Raw genomic sequence first — 23,859 nt, 5'->3', positions numbered from 1 at the left:
GCATATTCGATTGAAAAGGGGGTAAACTTAATTGATTTGATGAGTGGTCCAGAACATACATTTGCTAAACTATTTACGGCTTACTCTTACTTGAAATAGTAAGTGACATTAGAGAGTAAGGCAGCTAACTATATCCAATATATGCGTGTGTTTGATCTTTACCAGGTTCCAGCAATAGAACTCTACAGACATGATACCGATGAAAATTACACAATCCATATATATTTTTCAGTTAACATGGGTTAGATGTCGTTCTTTGTTATAATAAAATTTGAATTTTTTCATAACTTTATTTAAGTGCCATTTTATAATAATGATGAACGTAACGCTGAACATTTGCTTTTTAACAGATGCTGATTAATAAAGGCGTGGTAAGCATTGATGGCCTTATCAATGCCCGAATTCCAAAACCAATTATCACACAGTCATTTTCAATTTGGGTACTTTTTACTCCCCTGTCACTTATCTTTCACCCCCCCCCCCTCCCAATTTTCTGCCTTCTTTATTTTGGATTTTCATTAGTTTAGAAAATTCGTCAATGCCCTTTACTTTAACTGCCCCTATTGGTCTAGTTTTACATAACGGTTTAAACTTTAGATTTGTTAATTGTTAGTTGGTGGGACAGAAATTTCTTTTTTTCCAACGAATTATCATTTATAACCCTTGAAAATTTTTGTTTTTGGAATCTTGTCTCATTTGATGGTCCAGGTTGTTGATAATCGTCCATTGCGAATTTAATCTATTCGGAGTGTTCTCTTGGTCTTATCACGTTTGATAGTTCAGGTGCTCCAAAGATTAATCATTTTAATTTTCAAATCTATTTGATTATTCAAGCAAGTATGATTTCTAGCGATAATTTTTACTAAGCCTCGAACTTTTGGCTTTCTTTGTTATTTTATACAAAAGACAATTAATATTTATTCATTCAGACTTGTTCACTTTTATGATATTTTTTAAGATTAAATTTAATGTTGTTCTTCCTATGCATTGTAATGCATGCTTATGCCTGGCATATATTAGATTTACATATCGTAGCTAACAGCTTCTTAAATTTTGTTTCTCTTTTTAACAAATGACATAAATAAATTAGCAGAGAGCTGCAAAAATGGTGAATTGCTTCCACACTTTTCTAATTTAAAAGTTACATAATGTTTCACCTTATTAAGTATGGTAAGGGATATCTAATAAGGAAGACAAGTGCTAGGCCTAAACCTTAATTAAATAAAAAAAAATAGTTTTTTTAACTGAAAGTAAGGAGCGACATTAAAACGTAAAACGAACAGAAATTACTCCGGATATGAAATGGGTTGTCCCCTCCGCAATTCCTCGCTCTTTACGCTAAAGCTTTTAATTGTTTTAAAAAGTAGAATTGTGGCAAAGAGTCAAACTTTAGCGTAAAGAGCGAGGGATTGCGGAGGGGACAACCCATTTCATATACGGAGTAATTTCTGTTCGTTTTAAGTTTTAATGTCGCTTCTTACTTTCAGTTAAAAAAAAAAATAGTTTTTTTTATTTAATTTCTGAACGTTTTTGAATTAATGCATGTTTGATTTTGGCTCTCCGCACATAAATTATTGAAATAAAATTAGTATATAAATTTTTTTTTGGCTAAATGGCTTTCTCTTATTTTTGATCAGACGATTATGATAAATAAGGGGTGGGGAAGGAGGCCTAGCTGCCCTCTAATTTTTCGGTTACTTAAAGAGGCTACTAGAACTTTTGATTTTTAACGAACGTTTTTATTAGTAAAAAATATGCGTAACTTAAGAATTAACTTACGTAACAAACTTTTATATTCTTATATTTTTATTATGTGTACGAGCGGGTTTGTCCCCTCGTTAATACCTCGCTCTTTACACTAAATCGTAAGTGTTGTCCCAGTTCTTTAAGAATGACCCCTGGATCAAAAATGCCGTAGAATAAATAGTTGAAATTACTAAAAATACGTTAGCATATTAAGCGAGGTCTTTATCTCCTCCTAAATACCTCGCTCTTTATGCTAAAGTATTTTTAGAACCCATCATATGCGTGATAATCTCTGTTCGTTTTAAATTTCAATGCTATTCCTTACTTTCAATTAAAAAAGCGTTTTCATGTTTATTTTCTCATTGTTTTTTTTTATAGTAATGCTAGAAAATCCTGCGCCCTTTTCATTGAATTTTTCTTCCCCCATGACATATTCCTCCAAGGAAATATCCTCCCACATAGCCATTTTTTTAGATAAGATTTTCACATTTTTTTAGATAGGAGCTTGAAATTTTGCTTCAGGGTTCTCTGATACGCCGAATGTGATGGTATGATTTTCGTTAAGGTTCTATGACTTTTAGGGGATGTTTTCCCCTATTTTCCAAAATAAGGCAAATTTTCTCAGGCTCGTAACTTTTGATGAAAAAGACTAAATTAATTGAAACTTATATATTTAGAATCAGCGTGGAAATTCGATTCTTTTGGTGTATCTTTTAGTATCAAAATCCGTTTTTTAGAGTTTCGTTTACTATTGAGCCGGGTCGCTCCTTACTACAGTTCGTTACCACGAACTGTTTGATTTCTGGTATCTAAAAACTCAAGTACAACCTTCCACATCATTAGGGTATAATCACTAAAGAGTAATATGGCTTCCATGAATTGTTCCCCCCCCCCTAGCCATTTTGTGCAGAGAATTGGCAGTTGGACCTTCCCCTCCCTCCACAGTTACAAATCAAAATAAAAAGTATACCATTGAAATTTCCACGTCCACAAACTTTTACTGGAGGTTTTCAGCCTACAATGTTAAAAACAAAAGAAAACCACACTTGACAGGTCTATACCAATTTTGACAAAACAACATTTTACCTTAATTTTCAGTTACTAGTTGCTTTTTCTCTGCCTTTAGTTCTGAAAATGCAATTCCTGTTATTTGAGCCATATCAATGTTTTTTTTTTCAAAATTTAAAAAATGTATTTGCATATCTATAAAACCTTATAAAATGGAATTAAGCAAAGCTGTGAAGCTGAAAACGATTTTGTTGTACTTCAATTAAGCAGAAGATCTATTTTGCAAGGTTTCACTTTTATAACACGCATATTTTTAAAGGTCATGAAAGGTCAGGGCCCTCTAGAGGGAGAAGGAGTGGAGGTAGTTGCTTCAAAATACCTTCCTAGGACATACTTTAGTCTGTAGATTCATCCCTGAAAGTTTCATTTTTCTAACCAAAATCCTTTCTGGGATAGCAAGAAGTCAATTAACTAGAATTGTACCATCTTTTCTTCAGAAGTGGCTGACTGCTGAATATTTATAAAAGAAAATCTACTGAAAAAAATGGAGCGTTTTTCTGAATAGTAAGTTTTTTAGGTAATTAAAAGGTAAGTATATTTTAATAATTACCTTAAATACCAAAATCACCTTAATAGGTAAGCATTTTACTTATTTTAACAGTATGTTAATATAAATCTTACCTAATTCTTTTTTTTTGTCTTATTACAATGTTCTTTCACTTTGTACGTAGAGTACAAAGGACCGTGTATATTAAATCTGGTTATTTATTTTATTTTTATTTCGTATTTATCTCTCACAAAATTGAGGAGTATGTAAAATATAAATGAAATCACAAAATAAAAACTAAATACTCCAACAAACGAAACAATGTATTAATTTAAAATAGGCTTAATAACATAGCTGAATAAAATACGCAAGAAAAAAACAACAACGAAATAAACATTTTTTAATTTCATAAATAAACAGAAATGGCTCTGTCTAAAGAATTTTTTTTTAAGACTTATGATAAAAATGATCCCTCTCAATCTTAGTCAATCCTAAAGGCTCTTCAATTTTAAAAATCAATACTAATTCAGTGCTTCCAAAACAAATCAGGAAACTAAGTAAAAATTTGCAATCTCATATTTTAAAATCTCAAGAATATGGGTGGGGGAGAGAAAATGCAGGAGGGCAACTGCATCAAAAAGAAAACCTAAAATATCACGATAAAATATATGAATCAGCAAAATCGGCAAAAACTAAGCTTAAAAATGAAGATAAAAAGGTACTAGAAATTCCAATTTTTTTTGCCAAGTGAGCGCAATCTGAAGTTTAAATGATCACACATTGTATACTAACCTTTTATACCCCTGGGGATTAATTTCCATCCCTTGCCTCAGGACTTGGGGTATTTTGACAATTTTAACCAAAAGACTATCTCACAATTTCAATCACATGTGCCATGGGAAAAGATTTTTTTGGGGGGGCATTAACTTTGACGCTGTATTTCAATATCCAACAAAATGAGCCTCCTTTAAAGCTTATGTTACCATCTCTTCAATAAAAAACTTTATATGCCCCAGGGATATAAATTACAACCCTTTCCCTCTAGCTCTTAGGGTTTGTCCCTCAAGATTTTTTTATCCTATAAAAAGGGCACAATAACTTTTGAATTCTTGTTTAATGAGCCCTTGCGTGACATTCTTTGACCACTGGGTCAATGCAATCACCCCTGGGAAAATAAAAAAAAAAACACATAAACAAGCATACTTGATCTTTCTTCCGGCAAAAAAATATAAAATGTTAAATATTTGCAGATAGGAGCTTGAAACCTCTATAGAAGGGTTTTTTGATACGCTGAATCGGTTGGTGTGATTTTCATTAAGATTCTATGACTTTCAAAGCGTATTTCCGTTTTTGTTTAAAAGAAGAAAGAAAGAAAGAAAATATTAAATCTATATATATATAAATAAGTTGTCTGTCCGTTAGCCAGACTATATCTTATCTATACATAAAAATGAAACTAAACTGAAACTAAAAATATAGAAACTGGAAATTGCATAAATATTTCTATATATTTTGACAATAGATTAAAGTAATTCGAAAACCTTATAACAGATATTTATAATTTGAGGTTTATTATAAATTGTTGAGCGTTAGCATGCTTGGCACGTAAAATTTTTTCTAACAGTCAATGTTAGAATGCGAATTGAAAAACATTGAAAAAGATAGAATGTTACCAAAAAGCAAAACCAGGCTTGCGGTTCAAAGAGAAAGGGCCAGATTAAGAATGTGTAATGTACGTCAACGAAGGCGTGTCGAGGAACTACCAGAGCAACGCGAAACCAGACTTGCTTCTGAAAGAGAAAGTAAAAAAAGAAGGCTTGCCGAGGAATCACAAGAACAGCAAGAAAAAAGGCTTGTTGCTGATAGAGAAAGTAAGAAAAGAAAGCGTGCCGAGGAATCACAAGAGCAACTTGAAAATTATCGCCTGGCATTCAGGTACAGCCCAGTCGATGATTATAGTAGATGTGTTCAAATCGGGACTATGTCTAAAATTTGTCCCTATTGCAAGGCCTTGGAATTCAATGGTGAAACAATGGGAATATGTTGCGCCTAAGGAAAAGTTAAACTTCCTCTATTGGCCGCACCACCAGAGCCATTGAAAACTTTGATTACTGGAACTACGTCAGAATCTAAGCGTTTTTTATCACAGATCAGAAAATATAACTCATGTTTCCAAATGACGTCGTTTGGTGCCCAAATCGAAAATCCAGATCAATTTATGCCTACTTTCAAAGTAAAAGGGAAAATTTATCATAAAGCAGGGTCCCTTCTACCATTCTCAGGCGAGAATCATAAATTTTTACAATTGTACTTCATCAGTGATAGAAATTCTGAATTGAATGCACGTTGCAAAATTTCTCCCAACGTTAAAAGGACAATCGTTTCCCAATTGCAACATCTTTTCCACGAAAATAATATTTTAGTGCGTCTGTTCAAAACAGCAATCGATTTGATGCCTACTGATACGCATAAAATTGTTATTTCCGCTGACAAAACGCCTCCTGGCCAACATGTGCGTAGATACAATGCTCCAACTATCGACGAAGTGGCAATCGTTATGGTCGGTGATCAGTTTTTACCTCGATATATTATTCTTTATAAGCGAAACGCTCAGTTGGTAAGAATTGCTGAAACTCATCGATGCTACGATGCCCTACAATATCCTATCATTTTTTGGGATGGAGCTGACGGCTATCACTTTAATATTAAATTGATGAATCCAGCCACTTACAAAGAAATGAATAAGAAATGCAGTGCAATGCATTATTATTCCTATAGACTAATGATTCGGCAGGATGACGAGAATTATATCATGAAAAGAGAAATCACCAATGCTACAGCACAAACACAAAAAAAAAAAAAAAAAAAAAAAAAAAAAAAAAAAAAAGGAGACAGAAGGAGAAAAGGAAGACTGTTTTCCTAAATTAGTGATTAATATAGACCAGCACTTGAATGAGGCCTTAACCCTACTCATCCATACAATCACATAGGTCAAACAGCATAGCCACACACAATCAACCATAAAGAATAATCCATGGACAGGCAGTCATGTCGTCAATAAGTATAAGTCGTCATTTACCAAACCATAGAAAAAATAATATAGACAAATAATTCAGAGGCAACACCCAACATAAGGGCTCATCAGGAGAATACACTGGCCTATATAGGGTTTCGCCACTCTAAATTCTCTACCCAGCACAGTGTTGTGGCTACCACAGAATATCCATGGTATCCCCGCGTCAGGTATCACCCCCAAAATACATGTCTATGAAAAAAAACAGCAAATGTAAAACAACCAAGTAAAACCAAAACAAGCTTATCCTGTTAATATATCCCTCCCTTTAGCAACAATAGGTAAACTAAATATTATAAATTTTACCAAATCACAAATATTAACACATTGCAAAAAACCTGAATGAACTAAACAATTATATAATTCATCTTTACCATGTGGCTAATTTTTTAAAAATTCCGCTCAAATAGAAACACAATTCAAAATAAATGGCGCTGTGACAACATTTCTCGAACCTCCGAAATTAGTCAAAAATTTCTTTAAGTATTTCTAGATAATTCTTTTGATATTTATTTAAAAGTTCGTTATAATGAAAACTAAATTTTTTAAATTGCCAAGTTAATTTATTTGCAGAAAAACCTCTTGATATCAATTTTTGGCTTAAGATTTTACATCTATTTTTAAAATCAATATAATTACTACAAATCCTTGCATAACGAAGTAACTGTGAGAAAAACGCTGAATATGTGATATTTGAGTGTATATTACTTTCAGGGAATGGGAAACTAATCACTTCAAAATCAAAATCATCCGTTTTATTATACATTTTAAAACTTAATTTATTATTATCACAAATATTAATATTTAAATCTAAGAAATGATCTTCATGACCAGCGCCATGACTAGGCTCAAGAATAAGCTCTGATGGATATATATTTTTAGAAATATCAATGAAATCCTTACAATTTAAGACCAAAATATCATCTAAATATCTTTTATTATTTGACAAAGCATGTTTTAAATTAATTGGATTATTCTTATCCATCATATATTTATATTCTAGTTGACTTAAAAACAAGTCAGCTATAAATGGGCTGGCATTCCCCCCCATGGGAATTCCCATAATTTGCTTGTACAAATCACCCCCAAATCTTATATAAGTATTGTATAAAACAAATTCCAATAACTCAAAAATCATATCCAAGCTGTAACATCTCAAGTTAACTGTAGTATTAAAGCAGTTTGTCCATATGGCTTTTTTATTATAACTGTCTATTTTTAAGAACCTTTTACTAGATAAGAGGAAAGATTTCTTTATAACAGTTTTTAAATTATCTAACACTAAATTGAGTGATAAATTAGTATATATTGTCGCAAAATCGAAAGACTCAATTCTTTTAGCTGAAACCATTGTTAAAGAATCTATCACCTGCAGTGAATTATTAACACTCCAATATGGATTAAAATTCGAAAATTTTTTAATACCAGAACAATAGGTTTTAAGTTTATTTACAATTTCCTTTAAAATTAAAGAGAGGTCAGTAGCAGCAATGCGGGTTGGACATTTAGCTGCTCCAGCAATAAACCGTGGTTTAGGGGGATTCTTATGAAATTTTACAGTCCAATATAGGAAAGGGAACTTTTTATCATTGTCATTTATTTTAGTATTAAAATTTTTAAAAAGTATTTCTTCAGTCTTTTCAATTAAATTCTCATCCTCTATATTTACCTTTTCATAAACATTAGTTGTGCCTAACTCCCTTTTTAAGATATCACAATACAGCTTCTGACAAATTATGGCAAAATTATTATTAGCTTTATCCACTGGCACAATTACAAATTCATTCTTTAGATTAGCAATTGCTTGTTTAATCTTCGCATTATAAAATAATGATTTAGTGTTACTATTTCAATTGTTTCACCAATATGTCGTTGATATGTATCCAAAAATTGAATCAGAACGTTTGCTATATATCCGCCTGAATCGGACCAAGCTCCGCTCTGAACAATACATTCATTTGTGAGATGCAGTTTTAAATGACGGTAATAACACAAACGTTGGAAGATTAACGATTTTACCTTCGTCATATGCTGGCAGTCCCCGTCATATGCATGAATATGCTCAAGATGCTATTGCGTATGTTCGTCTCTATGGTCGTCCAGATTTATTTATTACATTATATGTAATCAATCTTGGGACGAGATACAGCAGCTTTTACTTCAAGGACAATCGGCGGTTCATAGACATGGCGGTTCATAGAGTGTCTTCCGGCAAAAGTTGAAATCACTGATAAACTACATAGTAAAACTTGAAGTGTTTGGGTCAGTGCGATGCTGGATGTACTCAGTGGAATGGCAAAAACGGGGTTTGCCACACACACATATATTAATCTGGCTACATAATAAAATTACGTCTAACGAAATTGATGATGTGATTTCCGCTGAAATACCTGATGAAAATGTCGATAAGGGGTTATATGATATTGTTGTAAAAAATATGATACATGGACCTTGAGGTTCATTGAACGAAAATTCACCATGCATGGCCAAAGGAAGGTGCACAAAGAAATATCCTCGACTTTTAGTATCCAACACAATTACTGGCAATGATGGTTACCCATAATATAGAAGAAGATCTACTGAAGATGGCGGTAAAACAGCAATAATAAAGAAGTCAACAAAGGCAGTGACATGGCAGTTTTTGGCTTGCAGTCCGAAATCAAAGATATCGACGAAATCATACAATATCAGGCTGGAAGATACATAAGCAGTAATGAAGCTGTTTGGCGAATTATTTCATTTCCGATACATGAACGTAGTCCAGCTGTTGTTCGCTTAGCGGTACATTTACAGAATGGTCAACGTGTTTATTTCTCGGACACCAACGTGCAACAAAGAGCCCTGAATCCACCGGATACAAAGTTAACTGCTTTCTTTTCGCTATGCAAAAATTATTCTTTTCAAAAAACCTGCTGTATACTGAAGTGCCTTCGTATTACACGTGGAATACTAAAAATAAAGTATTTGAACGTCGAAAACAGGGTAAGTCAGTCGACGGCCAACCTACCATCTTAAAGGATACCACGATAGGAAGACTCTACACCGTTCACCCCAATCAACATGAATGCTTCTTTCTACGCCTGCTTTTGGTGAATGTATCCTGTCCGACGTCCTTTGAGTATTTGAGAACTGTAAACGGTATTATACATAACACTTACCGTAGTGCATGCCAAGCTCTGAATTTATTGGAGAATGACCAACACTGGGATAATTGCATCAATGACGCGTGCGAACTCCAAGTCAAATTTGTGCATTGTTTGGCATCATACTAACAACTTGCTCTCCATCAGCTCCTACAGAGTTATGGGAAAAATATAAATCAAAAATGTCCGAAGATATACTCCATCGAAAACGGTTAGAGACGTCAGATATGACTTTTGATTTTACATCAGAAATTTATAACTACACTTTAGTTATTATAGAAGATTTGTGCGTATGTATGGCAAACAAACCTCTTCAGGATTTGGGAATGCCTTCACCTAATCTTACCGCTGCTGTTTCGACATGTGTAGAATTGGATCGTGAACAAAGTTACAGTACGAGTGATCTATTATCGTATCTACAAAATAACATTTCCAAGTTAACGTCAGAACAAAAAGACATTTATGATACGATAATGCATTGTGTCGATAACAACGTTGGAGAAATTTTCTTTTTGGATGCGCCAGGAGGTACTGGTAAAACATTTGTGATGAAACTGATTCTGGCATCAATTCGATCAAAAAATGATATAGCGTTGGCAATTGCGTCGTCCGGAATAGCCGCAACGTTGCTGCTTGGTGGAAGAACTGCTCATTCCGCTTTGAAATTGCCTCTGAATTTGCATTCTACAGAAACTCCCACGTGCAATATTTCCAAATCATCTGGGATGGGTGAAGTATTGCAGCAATGCAAACTTATTATTTGGGACGAGTGCACAATGGCACATAAAAAATCGCTCGAGGCTCTGGATCAATGTTTGAAAGATTTGCGAGGGAATTCGAAACCCTTTGGCAGCACATTAATATTGCTTGCGGGAGATTTCAGGCAAACATTACCTATAATACCTAGATCAACCCCTGCAGACGAAATGAATGCTTGCCTGAAAAATTCTAATTTATGGGCACACGTAAAAACATTAAAATTAACTACAAATATGCGTGTCCGATTGCAAAACGATGACTCTGGTCAAACATTTTCAGATCAATTACTGGCAATTGGAAACGGAAAGCTCCCAGTATACTCAATTTCAGGACGTATACAACTACCTGCTGAATTCTGTAATTTAGTGACGTCCAAAAATGAATTGATCGAAAAAGTATTTCCGAATATTCTAAACAATTATAAAAATAATAAATGGCTAAGTGAAAGAGCGATTCTTGCACCCAAAAATATAGACGTCCACGTAATCAACAATATTGTTTTGACCAGGATTCGAGACTAGGCAGTTCTTTACAAGTCAGTCGACACAGTTTTGGAACCAAATGAGGCGGTTAATTATCCATCTGAATTTTTAAATTCCGTGGATCTTTCAGGGTTTCCACCACACGTGCTACAACTAAAAATAGGCGTACCAATAATACTGTTTAGAAATATCAACCCACCAAAGCTTTGCAATGGCACGCGACTTGCCGTAAAAAAAACAATGGAAAACGTAATAGAGGCCACAATCTTGACAGGGCCTTTTGAGGGTGAGGCAGTTCTTATTCCTCGCATTCCAATGATTCCAACGGATCTGCCTTTTCAATTTAAAAGATTGCAATTCCCAATTCGATTAGCCTTAGCAATCACCATCAACAAAGCTCAAGGTCAATCATTAGAAAAATGTGGTATTGATCTTAATACTGATTGTTTTTCCCATGGACAATTGTAAATTGCATGTTTGAGGGTCGGTAAACCTGACAATCTATTTATATGCAGCGACAATTGGTCAGCGAAGAATGTTGTATATTCGCAAGTTTTACGCAGTTAATTTGTATTGTATCTATCTATCTATCTATCTATATAAAAACGAGTTGTGTGTATGCATGTTTGTTTGTTTGTAAAAAGAGCGTTTGCATATGACGTCCTTATTAGTACATAAGGCTTTGTATATGCAAAGACAATGGGAAAGCCAAGAATGTTGTATATTCACAAGTTTTACGTAGTTCAAAACATATATATAAATCTATCTATATTCATAGGTGGTACACAGGGACACAACTACAATGGCGTGTAACTAATATGGCGCGTAACGACTTACGCGCGGGGGGGGCTTGGGGGGCGAAGCGCCCCCACCAACTAGGTGTTGGGGTGGCGCGAAGCGCCACCCCAACAGCTAGTATTATATGTTTTTTTAGATGGTGATCAGAATTTTTTTTATGGCCAGGTGGTCATATTGCTTGCTATTTTGTATCAATATTCTTACATTGTTTTAACCTCAACAAGTTTATTATAACTTTAATTCTCGCTAGATTTTAGATTGAATGTAAGACCATTTCACTACCTACCAACGACATATAATTGTTGAGGTCCACTTTAGATTTCTTTGTTCGTAAGTTTATCGGAGCAGCCTATCATGTGCTCTCCACTAAGAAAAATACTGGGTTCACCCCTGAAAATAGGAGACTATCAATATCAAATTCATTGTGTAACCAAAAAATTTTCCGATATTGTGTTCATGGGAAAAAACAATTTGAGCATCATAATTTCCTCATAAGAAAAATGCACAGGATTTGTATAAGACCACATTCGAATTTTAAAATTGCAAACAAGAGAAAAGTAAGCCTACATATAAAACCAGAGATTGAGGATGGGTCCAGTTGCAGCTGCTAGTCCACCTAAATTAATTAGTTCGATCCTCGCTGTTCCTTATCTTCTAATCCTATTTTTCTTTCATTTTCACTTCTTTCATTTTCCGATTTTCTTTACTTCAGACAATTTACGAGTGCCCTTTGCTTTAGCTGCCCTTATTGGTCTAGTCTTACATGATGGTCTGGGTTGTAAATTTTCAGGTGGTGGAACACAAACTTCTTTTACTTCCAAAAAATTATCATTCTTAATCCTTGTAAGTTTTGTTTTTTTTGTGTCTTGTCTAATTTGATGATCCAGGCTGTTGATTTTCACCCATTGTGAATTGATTGCCAAAGTCCTTTGCTGTATCATCCCTAATTATTGGATCTTTCAACTATGCTGAAAAAAATGGCTATCTCAAAATTTTGATTGAGTGACAATGAAGGAAAAGTGGAAGTGAAAGGGAGGCTAGTTGCCCTCCAATCTTTTTGGTCGCTTAAAAAAGGCACTAGAACTTTAATTGTGTTCAAATGAGACCTTTTCTCATATTCTCAAATAAATGAACACACATCCATGCTTACAGCTTATAATGGGTGACACTAAACTTAATTTTTCTTACATATTTGTAATCATCACAAGCCAATTCCTTTGATATGTCTACTGATATCTCCAAAAATTTGTTTTTTAGGGTTTTGTTTCGTATTGTTCCACATCGATCCTTACCCATAGTTGTTTACCACTAATTGTTTAACAGTAGAAAGATAGATTTTCTTTAACACATACACTAGCATTCAAGTCTAGTCCTAGTCCACATAGGTCTATACAAATACACCATCTAGGTAAATAAAAATATTTGCCCTGGAAATTCTTGGCTGTAGAAACATATTTAGTGAATCCTTTTTGTTCACTCAAAGCAGACTTGTAAAAACAATACACTAAACTTACTCTTCTGGGGCTTTCTTCATTTGGTCACATTCACAGTGAAATAGCTTGTAAGTGCTATCAAATTATCACAAATGTTCTATCAATTATTATAAATCATCGCAATTTGTAGTTCAAGCGGCAAAAGATGGAAACTTTTCTCCTATTAACTCCAAATTATCATATTTACTACCAAGACTTTAGAAAAAAGATGATTTCTATAGATTTTTTGAAAGCCTAGACCACCGTATATTACTATAATTAGCAAAATTCGTTTATCTAGTGACAGTTTTTCCATGGATGAGCACTTGTTGCGTCTGTTATCATATAATTATAACACACAGCACACATAAATTGCTGATAGACAGCAAAAGTCTCATATCTGCATTGGAAAAATGCCGAGGCGTCTAAAATCTAGTTAAAATCAAGTAGTTAACAAGAAGAATAAACAAATTTCAAGCTGAATGAAAACATACAAGATGTATGAATGAATAAATGTTTTATAGATCGTGTTACAGTTCAATAATTGACTGATAAGAATGTGAAACAGAGCCAATATAATAGGAACTACACAGAATTACCTTATCATGGTCATCGACAAAGGGTTGCTGTTCTTTATTCTTTAGTGGTATTTTTATCATTGTGCTATATGGCATTTAAGAGCAAAAAACTCTACATTTATGATGCCAGTTCTTGTGTTTTCGAACCAATACATTGAGAGGTTTTTTTTAACAAAAATTATAATTTCAAGGTTTTCCTAATCCACTGGCAGTATAGTAGTTACAGTTTAGCTTTGTTTTGTTACTTATGATGACATTTTTTTTCAGGTTGGTGCGTTGAAGAATCTTGTTCCCCTCCTTGACCGTGTTTTGGTCGAAAAAGCCAGGGGTGGTATTGGGATTCCTGAGAAGGCACAGCAAAAGGTTCTACAAGGCACAGTAGTAGCAGTTGGCCCAGGAACAAGGAACAACGTAAGTGTACATTTTGTTGGTCGTTTGAAACTCAAGTAGCTTGAACTTCTCTGTTTAAATGAAGAATCATCATAAATTTACTTATGACATAAAAAGAGTAAAAAATTTTTTTATGTAAAACACTGGAAAAAGTTTTATAATTTACTTTTATTTTTGTTAGTTAGATCATAAAAGAAAAAATCCAAATTCAAGTAAGGAGTGTCATTAAAACAAAGCGGGCAGAAATTATTCCGTGTATGAAAGGGGCTGTTCCGTCTTCGGCGCCCCACTCTGTACACTAAATATTTTTTAGTGCTATAAAAATTAGAGTTGTGAGAAAGAGTTTAACCTTAGCACAAAGAGACCGGCGTCGAGGAGGGAACAGCCCCATTTATATACGGAAGAAACAATAACATAAAACATAATTAACGGGTGTCAAAACTCATTGACAATATATACAATGAGCTACATATGTATTATATATTTTTTAACTATAAATAATTAAAAAACTATATGCATATATTATTGAAGGATAAATTCTAAAATTGAAATGGCAATCGTAGGATTTGAAGCGAGGGATAAGGCAACGAAGTATTAACTTCTACTTTGGTACCTTAAATAAACGGAAAATATGAAGAATGCTACAACAGTTCATAAACTACTTTAATTTTTTTTTAAATTAAGGTTTTTACTGTTATAACAGATAATTTTACAATTTTTGGGGGGAACAAGTGGGTTGGGGGGGGGGGGGTTGCCAGTTAAAAAACGTACGCTTGTAACATTATACAGAAAATCTCAAATTTTTACTTACTATGAAAAGCTCATTAGATATTTACGTATTAGACCGTGCGATAACATATGATTACTTTTCTGTATTAGGTACAGTTTACGTCTCAAAGACATGAATAACAAGGTGATATATTTAATTAAATAGCTTATGTACAGAGTTTGTATTCTGATTCGGTTTTTGGTTGTAGTTTCCATTATTTTCTTACTATAATTTTTGTTTTCATCATATTTTTATATATATTTTTCCAGATTATTATTTATTCACTTCTTGAATGTGTTTAGTGTAATACGTCTATGACACTCAATAAATTGAAAATACATTACCATTGAATTGAAGGTAGCCATTTTTTTTTACCCAAAGAGCAATATCTTTACTGATTAACGTCTAGTCTTGAAATGAGTTGGATATGGATGAGGGCAAAGATATTTCCTTTCGTTCATTCATTCAATTGAAAATTGTTCAATTTATGCACTAAGAGTAGATATAACAAATTTCTACCTCAAACGCGTTCTGTTACTATGCATTGCAAAATTAATTCTGCAAATACTACGCACTTCATTTACGTGAAAGAATCTTTCATTTGAGAAATATCCTGTGGGAAAATGAAATTTTCCTCGGAGTGGGAAATGGGTTTAACAACAATATTTAAAAAACGATCAATTGTTTCATAAAAATATAGTATTTTCTTAACTTTACTTAAGGAGTAACATTAAAACTTAATTCAAACATTTAATAATACGTATTAAAAGGGCTGCCTCTCATCAATAGCTCGCTTATACGCTATTTTTTTATTTTTTTATTTAAATATAGCCATTTTATTATTGGAATAGGTCAATTAGTTATATTTAGAACTTTATAATCTTTCTTCAAAATGCAAAATCATACGTCAGGTCCTGCAGGAATTCGACTTGGGAATTGTGTTTACGTGGGGGGATATTTCTATGGGGGAATTTTGTACGAGGGAAGAGAATTTCCATGAAGGGGGGGAGGCGTTTTTTCTTGCAATATTTTATAAAAAAAATGAGAAAAATTTTTTTTTAGCTGAAAGTCATGGGCAGTATTAAAACTTAGATGAACATAAAAGATTACGTATAAAAGGGGCTTTGTCTCATCCAAAGTACCTGTCTCTTTGCGCTAAAGTATTTTTTTGTTGTTTAGACTATTTTTTCTGCGTCCTTTGTGATTCAAGGATCATTCTTAAACATTTGGTACAAAATTCAAGTTTTAGTGTAAAGAGAGAATTATTTACGAAGGGGGCTAACCGCGTCATATACGCAAATACACATATAGAAGTTTGTTACATAAGTTAATTCGTAATTTACGTATAATTATTATTAACAATTAATAATTAATTATTCATGAATTAATTATTGTGGAGAGACAAAATAAAACATGCATTAATTCAAAAACGTTCAGAAATTAAATAAAAAAAAAATTAAACGGAAAGTAAGGAGCGACATTAAAAGTTAAAGCGAACAAAATTATTCCGTAAATGAAAGAGGTTGTCCCCTGCGCAACTCCTCACTCTTTACACTACAGTATTTTTTTAATTTAAAAAGTACAGCTGGAACATAATAACATGCATTACTTTAAAAACGTTCAGAAATTAAATAAAAAAAAAAAACAAGTTTTTTAAACTGTAAGTAAGGAGCGACAGTAAAACTTAAAACGAACAGAAATTACTTCGTATATACAAAGAGGCTGCTTCCTCATCAACGCCTCGCTCTTTACGCTAAAGTTTGACTCTGTCTCTCAATTCTTCTTTTTAAAACAGTAAAAAAACTTTAGCGTAAAGAGCGGGGCGTTGATGAGGAAGCAGCCTCTTTGTATATACGAAGTAATTTCTGTTCGTTTTAAGTTTTACTGTCGCTCCTTACTTACAGTTTAAAAAACTTGTTTTTTTTTTATTTAATTAACAAGAAGAATAAACAAATTTCAAGCTGAATGAAAACATACAAGATGTATGAATGAATAAATGTTTTATAGATCGTGTTACAGTTCAATAATTGACTGATAAGAATGTGAAACAGAGCCAATATAATAGGAACTACACAGAATTACCTTATCATGGTCATCGACAAAGGGTTGCTGTTCTTTATTCTTTAGTGGTATTTTTATCATTGTGCTATATGGCATTTAAGAGCAAAAAACTCTACATTTATGATGCCAGTTCTTGTGTTTTCGAACCAATACATTGAGAGGTTTTTTTTAACAAAAATTATAATTTCAAGGTTTTCCTAATCCACTGGCAGTATAGTAGTTACAGTTTAGCTTTGTTTTGTTACTTATGATGACATTTTTTTTCAGGTTGGTGCGTTGAAGAATCTTGTTCCCCTCCTTGACCGTGTTTTGGTCGAAAAAGCCAGGGGTGGTATTGGGATTCCTGAGAAGGCACAGCAAAAGGTTCTACAAGGCACAGTAGTAGCAGTTGGCCCAGGAACAAGGAACAACGTAAGTGTACATTTTGTTGGTCGTTTGAAACTCAAGTAGCTTGAACTTCTCTGTTTAAATGAAGAATCATCATAAATTTACTTATGACTTAAAAAGAGTAAAAATTTTTTTTATGTAAAACACTGGAAAAGTTTTATAATTTACTTTTATTTTTGTTAGTTAGATCATAAAAGAAAAAAAAAGAAAAAATGTAACCTTTTTTCTTTTCAGGAATAATGTTCAATCATTATTAATTAAAAATGTTTTTTAGCAATCCAGTTAAAAATATGCCATTCTTTTGATTTGTTGTGGGTGAAAAAAATGAATTTTTGCTTGCATGAATGGCTGGATAAGAAAACTAATAAAATGGAGAATATCAATGGTATGATTTATTGCTGAGAAAGTTAGAAGGGAGTAAAGCTGTGAAATTTTACAGAAACGGAATATTAATGAAAATTGTATAATGAATATATCATAGAAATGGGCTAATTTTCTTGGAAGACTTTCTGGTGAAATCTTTCATGGAAAGTCTTACACTCAGTCAATGCCCATCTACCTTAGTTTTGCCTTGGGATGGACAATAGGCTATGGTGTGTGTTTAACTAAGCCACAAGCCATTAAACCCCAGTAGCTAAACCAATGTTTATCTGAGCCACTTTGCAACTGAACCCTTGTATAATCGAACCCGCGAGCAACTAAACCCTTGTGTGACTAAACCCTCGTGCAACTAAACCCCATTTATTTGAACCCCCGTGTAACTACACCTCCAGGTAGCTGTACCCTCAGGTAACAGAACCATTGAACTCGGTTTTTCAGTATTGTAAAAATATGAGGTAAAAATTACTTGGTAAAAAACAAGTTAGAATTTTATAGGTTCAGACTTTTTGGAATTATTTGTTTCATGATATAAACGCCTGTCAAGATCATTCATAATAATGCTTTGTTTTATTTTTCTAAGAAAATAGGAAGATCCGATGTTTATCTTTTTGTCAGAAGAATCAGACCTTTCTGGACGTTAAGTAATAAATATATGTGTTCAAATTATTTGACCTTTGTGAAACTAGATAATGAATTTTGATCAGATGTCTTTGAGGATATTGCAGCTAAAAAAGATATGAGAGGGGGACTGGTTCCGCTCCGGTCTTTTTCCCTTTTCACAGCCAATAAAGAAAATTGTTTTTTGATTGTGTTTGGCTTTCTTCTTGACATTTTCCTAAGGTTTGACCTGCAGCATGCATGCTTTTACCAGACTTCATAATGTTTTCAGTCCTTGTTGAACTTCGTTGAAGTTAGGATACTAGGGCTGTTTTAAAAAAGTTTTTTAAAAACATTATTAGTTAATTCTCACATTTTAGTGTAAGTTTATATATATATATATATATATATATATATATATATATATATAAATATACATATATATATATATATGTATATATATTATATATATACATATATATATATATATATATATATATATATATATAGATATATATATATATATATAATATATATTATATATATATATATATATATATATATATATATATATGTATATATATATATATATATATATACACACACCTATATATATATATATATATATATATATATATATATATATATATATATATATATAATATATATATATAAATATATATATATATGTATATATATATGATGATTTATTTGTTACCCGCTTGTTTTGACAATTTAAGTAGAGTAAAAACATTAAGGAAAGAAAAACAAAATAATACAAACAATACAATTAATACAGTCTAATCAAAGGGTGATAAGGACCCAAGCGTTGACAGGCTTCAGCACCTAATCTAACATAGAGTTTTTTATAAACAAAAATAATATCAGTGGCACAAAACTTTCTGATAATCTTCTGATTTCTATAAGAACGTGGCAGATACAATAGATATTTACAATAACGAAAATACAGAACTCTTATACCTTGCAAATCTTGATTATTAAAAAACGGGCGCAAACCGGAAAGAAACAATATAGAATGATCGCAATATGTAGAGTAAAGTCTGGATAAAGCCTTTCGTGAAAATCTGCCTCGGTTCGGGACAATTTTCGCGTACCCAATTTTAAGTTTACTTTTAATATCATTAAGCCCACAAGATCGAAAAGCCGATAAAGATGAACAAATACTAATGCCAAGCCACCGAATCGAAGAAACGAGCTTAACTGAAAAATAACCACAACTAAGATCACTACTTTGATGCTTAGCATTAAAAACTAAATATTCACATTTTTCAGTAATAAGTTTGAGGCCGATTTCCTCAAAAGACTTAGAAACAAGCTGGGTCGACTTAATTAGGCTAGATTTAGTGCGGCTGATCAAAAGTAAATCATCTGCATATACAATATACGAAAGATTAGTTAGGCCTAAAAAACATGATGGATTAATACGTGGCAAAACAGAATAAAGACAAGCATCAAAAAGATAAGGGGATAAGACTCCTCCTTGCCTAAGACCAGAACGGATGGGGATATTACCAACGTAGATGTCACCTGACTTGAGTTGAACATATGAATTAGCATACCAAAAACGAAGAGTTGATATAATAGACACATTTGCACCAAGTTGGAGTAAAGAATACCAAAGTTGGCTATGGCATATTGAATCAAAAGCTTTTGTGACATCGAGTGCGCAAAAATGACCCCCAAAACCATTTTTATGCGCTTCAAGTAATAGCGAAACTATAGCACGATGAGCATGTTGGCATCCTATATACGGCTTGAAGCCAAACTGATTAGACATATAATCTACATTAGACAGGAGATCAGGGAGCAAAACATATTCAAATACTTTACTTAAAGTACAAGCAACCGTAATAGGCCTATACGAAGCGCAACTAGTTGGAGCCTTACCACGTTTCAAAATTGACGTAATGTTACCAACTAAAAAAGAATCAGGGACTAAAGAAGAGCATAAACACATCTGAAAAAGTAACTGCAAGTGATAAACTAATTCCTCCGAATCGATGTTGAGGTGAAAAGCACTGATGCCGTCTATATCAAAAGATTTCGATTTAAGTCTCTCTACACTTCTTTTGACACGGTCAACACAAACGGGAGGTACATGACCTTGAACGATTTTCTTAGGCAACAGGCTAGAACAGAGCTTGGCAAAACGAAAATGAACCGCATATATCACTGTATCGAAAATGTTACTATAATAATTGATCCATGATACATTAGGGATTCGGTCGGTCGTATGCGATCTATCGAACTTCGCGACATTAATCACTTTTTTCCACTGGCTAGGAGTATTAGGAAATTCGGCACCACTATACCTAATTTTTCGAAGATAGTGTTTAAAATCAAGCTTTGTCCTTTGTTTAATATCGAAAACATTACCCCTTAAAGGGCGGCCGCAAGCTATCCAAATTTTTAGCCACAATTTAGCCCGATTTGTTATTATTTTGAGCTCTGGGTCATTCTTCCAAATATATATATTAATAATATATATTATATATAAATATAAATATTATATATATATATATATATATATATATATATATATATATATATATATATATATATATATATATATATATATATATATATATATATATATATATATATATATATATATATATATATATATATATATATATATATATATATATTCTTTCTCGTATTGTGTTGAAGACGGCCATTGGACAGAGGGCCGAAATATCTACAGATTTGATTTCCTCTGTCTTGAAAACATTTTCAGTATTGTTTCTACTTTGTGTTTGTTTGATCTTCCTTTGCTTTAGAATAATTAGCCAAGGCTCTTAAGTTTTTGATCAATTCCACTGGGTTGATTTTAATTCATAAATCTTTTGCCTCTTAAGCAACTATTTTGGTGGAAGTGCACCCATAGATGGTTTTAGTTAGTATTGCTGTACATTCATTAAAAAGTATTATGTACTCCGCTGTAATTTTGACCAAATTTTAATTTATTAATTGTTATTACATCTGGCACGAACGCAGGGGGGGGGGGGTGCCTTCGCCCCCCCCCCCCGAAATATTTTGAAATGTTTAATTTCCTCAGGGTTTCTTGGGATTTTTAGCAAAAGTAGGACATTTATAAAGAATCTACATTAATGTGTGAAGCCTTTTTATGGGATTTTACAGCATGTAATTATCTGGTCAAGTCACAGTACAATTATTAACGCATTTTCTGTCTAATTTTTTATCCTCTTTGAAGTAATTAGCGAATGTACTGTTATTTTTTTTCGTAAAGAGAGTTTGCTTTCCACAGAAAAATAGAATTATCCTAGATATTAGGGCGTTTATTCCCCCTTTTCAGGATAAAGTATAGCTTTTAATGGATAAATTTTGGGAACTATCATTTTTCATTAAAATTGACGTTTTTACGTCCCCCCACAGCACCGATATTGCACTGTTACCCTAAAATTTCCCTTTCAGTGGGATATAATAGATTAATCACTGGTTCTAAATGGCTATGAACATAACCTGAACCTAAAATGTACTTTTGAGGCTTCAGTCTTCTTCCTCCCATCCGCTACAATACTACAGATTAAACTTAATCTGCATTTTCCGATATACGTAGCTTTTTGCATTTATTTAGTTACTAAATAAAAAAAGTGCTACTTTATATCTGCTGTTTCGAAGGTTTTGGGCCCTCCCCCCTTGAAAAAAGTGCCTGTGTACGTGCCTGTATTACAGGGCTGATTAAATTGCCTGCGATTTGCAATTATTCTTCTTTTGTCGCTTCAGCTATTAATAAATTCAATGTCTTTCTCAAATATGCTGTCGCTATGAAATGACTTGGCAGAGTTTCTAATGTCGTTTCCGTGATATTTTCTACTCTTACGCCCAATTCTATTAACTGATTACTTATATCATTGTTATTGTGTATTCAAAAGTAACATTAGTTTTTAGCAGATATTTTGTAATTCACTGGCTTAAGCACAAAAAAGTGACATTATTTCTATTGTGGAAAACTTGTTGCTTATCCTGCAGGAAGTTTATGTTTTTAGCTTTAACTGTTTAGCTTTGAAGTCTACATGGATAGATAATTGTCAGATAAACACAGGCTTTTTGTATACACAAATACATAGATACCGTCTCTGACATAACAATTGGCGAAAAGAACCCGATTCCCCCTTCTTAGTCTTCACCTCTCTTCCCCAGCTCAGTACCCCTACTTTCAAATGTAAAAAATAATGAAGTAAATTAGGTGTCGTGAATATATCTTTCGGCTTTTGTCAAGTTCCATTGAAATATCCCTTGTATTCATTAATCTATTGTGTACTTTTTTTTAGACACTGCCTCCATAAATGTAGGATTCGAAAATTTATTAGTTGTTTTTTTTTTTCCAGCATGGTCAACATATACCAGTGACAGTTGAAGTCGGTGATAAGGTCCTACTTCCAGAATCTGCTGGAGCCAAAGTACAATTTGAAGACAAAGAATATTATTTTTTTTTTTAAGAAAATGACCTCTTAGCTAAGCTAGAGTCATAAAATAGAAAAAAAGAGAAATTATATTATATTATTTTATAAATATTTATTATATTATATTATATTATATTTACATTATATTATATTTTATATATACAATATTATTTTATACTAGCTGGGTCCAGGCGGCTTCGCCGCCAGGCCCCTTTAAGACACGTGGCAGGCTTCTATACATGGATTCTCAATGCCCCCTGTGTTCTAACCGCAGGCAATGCTGGGTCCCGGAAGCTTCGCACCGGGCCCCAAGATAGCACGGGGCAGGGTTCTATATATGGATTCTCATTGTCCCTTGTGTTCTAACCGCAGACAGTTTTTGGTCCAGTTTTTTTAAGCTTTTACCTAATTTAGGTTTCTTAATTTTTTCTTTTTTTAGTTTTTTTCTTTTTTTGTTTTTTTTTTTAGTTTTTTTTCTTTTTAGCTTTTACCTATTTTTTTTTATTTTTTTAGTTTTTTCTTTTTTCCCTTTAGTCTCTTTCTGTTTTTTATTTTTTTTTTGTTTTTGTTTTTCTTTAGTTTTTGTCTTTTTGTCTTTTTTTCGTTTTCTTTTTTTAGTTTTTTCTTTCTAGTTTTTCCTTTTTTTGTATTTTTTATTTTTTTTAGTGTCCTTGTTTTTAGTTTTATTTTGTTTTTAGTTTCTTTTTTTTCTTTTTCAGTTGTTTTCTTTTTTTTCATTTTTAGTTTTTTAGTTTTTAATTTTTTCTCTAGTTTTTTCCTTTTTTTTTCTTTTTTGGTTTTCTTTTATTTTTTTTATTTTTTATTTTTTTTATAAAAGATAGTTTTTAATTCTTTTAAGTCTTTTTTTAGTTAGTTTTTTTTTTATATATTGACGTCATACTTAGTAACAGACAGACAGTGTAACGATAAAGATAGTGTAACGGAGAGACGGACACTACATTTCATATATATATATTTAATATTTTTATCATTTAGGTTATATTAGAATTAAACGTTTTTTTTCAAAAGATAATTTGTTGATGGATAATATACCGAATTTTTTTCTGGGCTAGCCTGCTCTGAAAAACTAGTTTAGATTACAAGTTCATAAGCCTTAGTTTCCTGATTTCCCAAAAGCAGCAATTCAGGGTTCTGTCCCCTAAGGCCCTCGAAGTTTGCACTTATTGTCGAATTGTCTCATCATCCAAATAAAGAGTGGC

At 32.6% G+C, this 23,859-nt stretch overlaps 1 protein-coding gene across 1 annotated transcript; it reads left to right on the top strand.

The window, feature by feature from the left end:
• Positions 1-350: 350 nt before the first annotated feature.
• LOC136041338 (uncharacterized) lies at positions 351-22,783 on the top strand. Its single transcript, XM_065725969.1, has 4 exons — positions 351-440; positions 13,838-14,017; positions 17,094-17,237; positions 22,565-22,783. Exons 1-4 carry the CDS (start codon positions 351-353, stop codon positions 22,673-22,675), a joined length of 525 nt encoding a protein of 174 aa, XP_065582041.1. The 3' UTR covers positions 22,676-22,783.
• The last annotated feature ends 1,076 nt before the right edge of the window (positions 22,784-23,859 follow it).

The sequence above is a fragment of the Artemia franciscana genome, unplaced genomic scaffold (assembly GCF_032884065.1).
Source record: "Artemia franciscana unplaced genomic scaffold, ASM3288406v1 PGA_scaffold_152, whole genome shotgun sequence".
NCBI classification, from domain to species: Eukaryota; Metazoa; Arthropoda; class Branchiopoda; order Anostraca; family Artemiidae; genus Artemia; species Artemia franciscana.
Note: the sequence above shows the minus strand (reverse complement) of the source record. Positions and strands in the feature narration are given on the sequence as shown.